This window comes from Mytilus edulis, chromosome 7 (assembly GCF_963676685.1).
Source record: "Mytilus edulis chromosome 7, xbMytEdul2.2, whole genome shotgun sequence".
Classification (NCBI taxonomy): Eukaryota; Metazoa; Mollusca; class Bivalvia; order Mytilida; family Mytilidae; genus Mytilus; species Mytilus edulis.
The window spans coordinates 59,930,779-59,938,311 of NC_092350.1; the positions used below are offsets into that span (position 1 = coordinate 59,930,779).

The 7,533-nt window shown below is 30.9% G+C and overlaps 1 protein-coding gene across 1 annotated transcript; it reads left to right on the plus strand.

Annotated features, from left to right (window-relative positions):
• LOC139483544 (C-type lectin domain family 6 member A-like) lies at positions 1–5,038 on the plus strand. The gene is made up of 4 exons (XM_071267559.1): positions 1–361; positions 2,529–2,617; positions 3,735–3,831; positions 4,384–5,038. Exons 1-4 carry the CDS (start codon positions 55–57, stop codon positions 4,599–4,601), a joined length of 711 nt encoding a protein of 236 aa, XP_071123660.1. The 5' UTR covers positions 1–54; the 3' UTR covers positions 4,602–5,038.
• Positions 5,039–7,533: the final 2,495 nt, after the last annotated feature.

Consider the following 7,533-nt stretch of genomic DNA (forward strand, 5'->3'; position numbering starts at 1 on the left):
AATGTTGTTAAATTTCACTGCCTGAAAGGTTGAGTTAATCTGTCTGTGATTGAAATGAACCAAAAAGTTATAAATTTGATAATAACATTAGTTTACTTTGCAAAAGTCAGAAATGCTAAAAAAGAATCAGTATATTTTAGATTGACAGAATCACATAGGATTATTGTAAGTCAGAATACAGTCGATCTTTATTCTAAAACACTGACAACATGTTCTGTAATGTGTGCAAATAATCACCAATGTTGTATGGCCAGTTTTGATGAAGTGAATTCGAAATGCCGATTGGACTATTCTGGAAATTGTTGTATTCAAATGGTACCTGGTGACGGATGGACGGTTATTAAAAGAAAAACGGATGTTTGTAAGTATATCAAGACACAAGTTCTTTCACTGTGCAATATTATATTACCATTTTATATTTAGGTGGGAAGAACTATTATGCGAATTGACTACTAGTATCACATTTAAAATGTTGCTTATCGTGCATTTTGTCTCTTTATTTTCATATTTAAAAAATAAAATATTTTCACTTTTGTAGACAATAAATATAGCATTCTCTTATACACAATATTTTGTTTTAGTCTGTCTTTGGCAAAGCTATATTCAGCTTTTACCAGCCCAAGATATTCATTCATACCACCATGTATAATGTATACGTTCTTCAAACTTCACTCTTGTAAATTAAATGGTAAATCCCGATTCGGATCTTGATTTGTTCCTGTGGAATTACTTTGAAGTTTTTTTCGACTAGCTTCTTTACCTTTTTTTTATTTATTTTTTTAGATAATGCAGAAAGTTACGCTTTTACTTACAATGCAAACACATATTCATATAAAAATTACCTGCAAACTATAACTAACAGTGACGCCTCCGGGTGCGGGAGTTTCTCGCTACATTGAAGACTCATTGGTGGCCTTCAGCAGTTGTCTATTCAATGGTCGGGTTGTTGTCGCTTTGACACATTCCCCACTTCCTTTCTCAATTTTATGCTTTCCATTTGTAAGTTGGCTTCCTTTAATAATTAAAAGACAATCAAAGTCAGCCATTTTAAACAGTGTTGCACACAATCCTGAAGCTCTTGAACATTCCAATGGTAGTGCAACAAATCTTATTATGTTTTCGATGGTCGTTGTGATACGACGAATGTTGTATTACAATACACAGAACACATTTAATTGCTAATAGTTCAGTTATATAACAGGGTCAGTTTTAGCTGATATTCCTCTTATTCTTCTATTGATACTCAAGATATAGCTCCAGAACTTATAGTCTCCTGGTGAAACAAAATCAAGTGTTGTCAATAAATTATCAGTATTTATTGAGAGTAATAGGTCCATTACTAACAACAGTGTATATATAAAGCAGAGATGTGTGAAAACACATTTTTACAATCGTCACTCTCTTGCATAAATATAGTATCTCGCGATTGAGCCCGAATAAAAATGTTATGGCACTAAACAATATAAAAGCTAAAAGAACAAAAATACTGAACTCCTAGGAACATTCTAGATGGAAAGTCCATAAGCAATGGCAAAATCAGAAGCTCAAACACATTACCCAAATGGTTAATAACTGACATATTCCCGACTTGGTGCTGGCATTATATAATGAAAAAATGGTGGATTAAAGTGGTTTGATGATTTTATAGTTATGACAATTACATACAATTCCGTTATATTGGCAACGATGTGTGATGAAAATAACATCATAATAGGTAAAAATATACACAATTTGATAGCCAGCTGTAAAAATATTACAATTAACATTTTGCACAATTTAGATCACCACATGTGAATCTCGATTAAACACTTCTGGTATGAAACTATGCCACATATATCTTAAACCGGACGTAAATCACTGATTATAAGCTTTCGTACTGTAAAAAGTACAATCTTAAAAATACTGAACTCCGAGGGAAATTCATAAAACCCATGACGCAAAAAGCAATAAGGTTTAGTGTATGCTCCTTCATAAAGCAAATAGAAAGATAGAGTTGAAGTTTACAAAACTGTGCAGTAATGATATTTTGTGTATGCATGTACCAATATATTTGTAGTTCGACTTCAGTCCATTCTTTTTAACTTTTCGGCAATTTGCTTTTACAACTGCCATTATATATTTAAACATTGGAAGGGCGAATTTGTATCCGTTCGTTACGATATATATTCGTTTTATTGTTTTATTCCACAAAGTCTTAAAAAACATCGGGGACAAAAGTTAATTACAGTACCGTATTTAGGAACATGCAAACATAAGATGTAAATGTACTAAAACACTGAACTCTAAGTGATATGCAAACCCATTGAACTCGTAAAACTTACATGTATTTATTTATCCTGATGTAATCTACTTTGTGACGAAAAATATACAAAAATGTTGTCAGTTCGGGATATTACGAACTGTAGATATATATAGATAGTATCAATATTGTATCATGTATATACGCAATTACTAATTAATGAATCTTCTTTATTAAGATAAGAATATCCAAGTTATGTATTCATTTACATCTATATCATACTTTTCAGTTGATACGTCATCTAGTGTCGGGGACCTAAGCTTTGGAACATCATTCTATAAAGTTGTAGACGAACAGGTTAATTGGACCACTGCAAAGGTACATACTAGCATAAACAATATCAGGGATTCACATGATCTTCTCCATGGTGCATAGCTTGTGAATGGCTGTATATAATATTATAACACAATAATAAATATACATGACATAAATAACCACATTAACCATCCAGATTTCTTCGTCGAGGAGACAATCTCGAGTATGATACGGTGAAAAATATCAAATGAGTCTTTGTATAATGCTATTCAAAAAGTCTTTGTATATATAATGCTATTCAAAAATAGAAACTAAAACTAATTTGTTTGTAGTTGTGAAAGAAGATTAATTTAAAAAGACACAATAGACACACTGATCCGGATAAATAATACGTTGACAAAGTAAAAACAATGATACAAATAGAATAACAAGTTATGTTGTTCATTTTTAAAAATATGTTTAGTGTTGGCTGAAAGAACTGTCACGTCAACTCATGTATTGCCATGTTCATATACACTTTGAAATATGTCTATTTAAAAGGTACAGTTGTGTAAAATATAAAAAAAGTATTCCTTACATTTTTGAGAGTTTGTTCAGAAGTTCGATTTATAATCTTTGAAAATGCAGAGATAATTGTACACAGAACTGTCGACGGAGGAGCTCATATGGTATACAAATTGCGTTCAATGAAACAGCAAGCATATGTATCCTCTGGTTAAAGTTTTAAAAATCCTTATCCTATTATTTTTAAGATGTTGAAAATACGTTCGAAACGGTCGCAAGCAAGGTTGTCCCTACGTGTTTTCCTGATATGTCCTGTTGTGTCATGAAGCTTATGACGTATTGTGTATATTTTTATTCATGACTTCAACCTTTTCAAAATGTTAACATACGGAGGTTTGCATTCAATCAAGGTTAATCAAGAATGCACTTAAGACGCAATTAATAAATATATATACGTTATTCATGTTTCCAACAATTTGAATACAAGGCAGTTCGAGTTGCCCCTAAAAGAGAACGTTTCAAAAGGAAAAGAGAAGATAATGCATGTTATGTTAAAATAAGTAATGCAGTTCTTTAGCACACCGTTCTTATCCATTATATTCGTGACATTATCTTATCTGCAAACTGTTTGACAAAGTTTCAAAAAATGTTTTATTGATTGTAAATTTATTTTTAGGAAAACTGTATATGCCTTGGTGGAAAACTTGCCGAATTTGAAACGACTGAAGAAAATGAATATATCAAGAATGAACTAAGGACATTAGATGCAACAGGTACGATTTGATAATAATACAGAATTGAATTAATACGTTGTCGGTAAATTCTTATGTTGACTAATATTCTGCGTCTTACTTCATTCTAAATAATTTCAATGTACAGTAACAATGCTTGGGTTAAACCTAGTTATAAAGCTAGGAAAACCTACAATACTTGCAATTCCGCCCTACATGTGAATAAATCATTTGGGGGTTGTTGATTTAGCTTTTGAATTACCCAACATGTGTTATACATCAATTTTGTAAACTGTTTGTATCTTAAGTATTGCTATTTGGATTTATATGACAGAACAAAACATCGGAATGAAAAAACATGTGGGATGTTACTTAATACAATTGCGTAGGTTGAAACACAAAAGCTTTTGTTCTAATTGTATGAATTAAAACACAACTCAAAAGCTATTGCAGATTATAACAAAGTATTGTAGGACTTTCACATTAACATCTTAAGATTGCTATTAGTTTTTGTTTCAAGTCAGTGAAAAATGAACATAGAGTTGTCTTAAACTTGAAAGTGTTAAATATGTTACACACCATTTGTTTTTTCAGTTGATGGACACTGGCTCGGTGGCTATAATTTCAACAATGATAATGATATGGAATGGATAAGTCATCCTGATCAAGTTATGTCATTTCATGACATGTATCCGGGTCAGCCAAACGGACCATTTACTCAGCTGTGCATGGTATATTGGAATTCTTGGGATTATAAATGGGGAGATTATTTCTGTGACCAATTATTATCGTACATTTGTGAATTTGAATAAGATAAAACTAGCTTATACTATACTACTGAATGATATTGCTAATCTGGTTCCGTATCAACTTAACAAACCTTACAAGATGGACTTGAAGGATAGGTTCTGGGTTCTGATGTGTGTTATCATCTGAATATCGTGTTATGGTCTTCTTTTATTTGTCTTTATGACTATTACTTTTACTGTTTAGTTTGTTTTTGATGGAATTTATTTGACGTTGCTCTGTTCTTACAAATTCCGCCATTATATAATTATGTTATGGATAAACAATGTATTCTTGTCTCTCATTTTTGCAAATGAGTTTTTTCTATATGCCTTTATCATTGTTTATATTTCTTTGTTACATATGACGTGACTATGTGCATAAACATCGCGTTATTATGTAATTGTAAAAATTTTTGCATTCTTGTTTTGGTTGTTTTTGCTAATGTGATGTGTCTATCTGACTTGTTGTGGTTTTATTTTTACATATTTTTTTTGTTTTATAGAGTTATGATTACATGACCCAATCTTGGCTGCTGTATCTATTTTTTTGACATTTGTATCTATTTTGTCTCTTTGTTTTGTTCACACATCGTTGTTGATATAATTGAATGGAATGCAACTGGCATACACAGCTGCCATACAAGTGAGAGGTTCAGCTAGCTATACAACCAGGTTTAATCCTTATTGTCGACACAAAAATGTTTCAGCTTTCGATTGTGCCATCAGATTATTGATTTTCCATTTTGAATTTTCGGAATATTTCCTATTTTACTTGATTGTACTTCCCAGGGGAACTAAACCAGTGCAACATTTAAAAAATAAATAATTTTGTAAATGTATCTGTTAAAAGTTCTCTATACTTCTGTCGTTAACATTTTGATCTTATTTTTTGTCTTCTGAAAAAAAGACATTTATCTTTCATAAGGACGAGTTTTTAACGTAAAAAGTGTTCAGTCATTGGCAAATCTTCTAACATTTCTTGAGGGCTATAGTGTTGGGGAACAACCTGTAACCTATAATTGAGACAACACAACCTCAAAGTTGTAAACATACAGGAATTCAACGGATGCCACATACTTTCGAACAATTATTGATATAACAGATTAAAACTCTTTTACTTTGCAAGGAATATTAATATTTCGTGTTCCAAATATTAAATACATGTAGTTATAAAAGGAAGGATATGTGTTGGTTACATAAGAAACTAATTCATTAATACTTTTCAGATATTTTTTAAGTAGAGTGTTTCTTATTGACTGGTACATACAGTTGTACACGTCAGAATGGATATTTTAATATATCATTTGCATATTCAGACTGTAAATTTGTTCCGTTGGTTTTTTTTTCTCATGTTGATGTGTTTCCAATGGTTTTAATTAGGTCTTTCCACTTTTCTGTGGAAAGACCTATTGTTTTTCTTCTGATTATTTTTTTTTCTTCTTTCGCCAAATTTTGTTCTTGCGATAAACATTTGTTTCGCAATATGTCGCTTAGATATTTGGTATATGATATCGAACAGTTTATGGGCTTTTGAAATTTACCCTGCGTAACCGAATACTTTTCTTTGTAGGAGTTATCTCCCCAAACACTGTTTTCCTTGTGTCCACATCTCCTTCGCAACCGTAAATACAATAGATAGATCGCGACGTCGTAACTAAAGTGGTATTTCAAAAATCATCCAATCCCGACGCTGCATTGGTAATTCCGCAAAAAAAATTAATGACACTTGCGATCAAATAATTGGAAACTATTGACCAGCCCAATAGTTCAACGCTTGTCATTTGAAAACAAATAGTCAAAATAGAGTGTACTTATTTTATATAGTAAATAACTGTGTATGTAGATTCTTAATTTTTGGTCCAGTTTTCAAATTGGTCTACATTAAGGTCCAAAGGGTCCAAAATTAAACTAAGTTTGATTTTAACAAAAATTAAATTCTTGGGCTTATTTGATATGCTTTATCTAAATATGTACTTTGATTTTTGATTATGGGCCCAGTTTTCAAGTTGGTCCAAATCAGGATTCCATATTAAGTATTGTGCAATAGCAAGAAATTTTCAATTGCACAGTATTGCACAATAGCAAGAAATATCTAATTGCACAATATTGTGCAATAGCAATTAATTTTCAATTGGAGTTATCTTTCTTTGTATAGAATAGTAGTTGATAATATATGTTGGAAATTTGCCAGACATGACTATGATGTCATTTTCTATTTGTATTTGCCAATAACTTTATGTAAATAACTTCATTGGAAATTTGCCAATATAAAATGTTGCTGATGAAGCTTTTTTTCCTTATCTTATCTAAAATGTTTTTAGATAATGTATGTTGGACATTTGCCAGACATGACTATGATGTCATTTTCTATTTTTATTTGCCAATAACTTTATGTAAATAACTTCATTGGAAATTTGCCAATATAAAATGTTGCTGATGAAGTTTTTTTTATTGTTTTATACAATAAACAATGTATATTCACTTTTACTACCAACCAATCTGTACCATTCAGTGATAACAAGCACTTTATTTTACATTTTAATATTTTATGATGTATTTAAAAGAGTAGTTATTGTTGCAAACTCCATTAGAAATTTGAATTGATATCAGTTTTGGAAAAAGGGAAACGGGGATGTGAAAAAGGGGGGGGGTTAAATTTTTCTCATTTCAGATTTCATAATTTGACATAAATAAAAAGAAAATTTCTTCAAACATTTTTTTGAGAGGATTAATATTCAACAGCAAAGTAAATTGCTCAAAGGCAAAAAAAAACTTTTAAGTTCATTAGACCACATTCATTCTGTGTCAGAAACCTATGCTGTGTCAACTATTTAATTTTAGATTTAAAAAGTTTGAAGAAGAAATCTTTAATTGATTTGTAAAATCTTGACATTTGTTTTGTGTAAAAAAAAACACCATGTAATGTCAAAAATTTGATCACAATCCAAATTCAGAG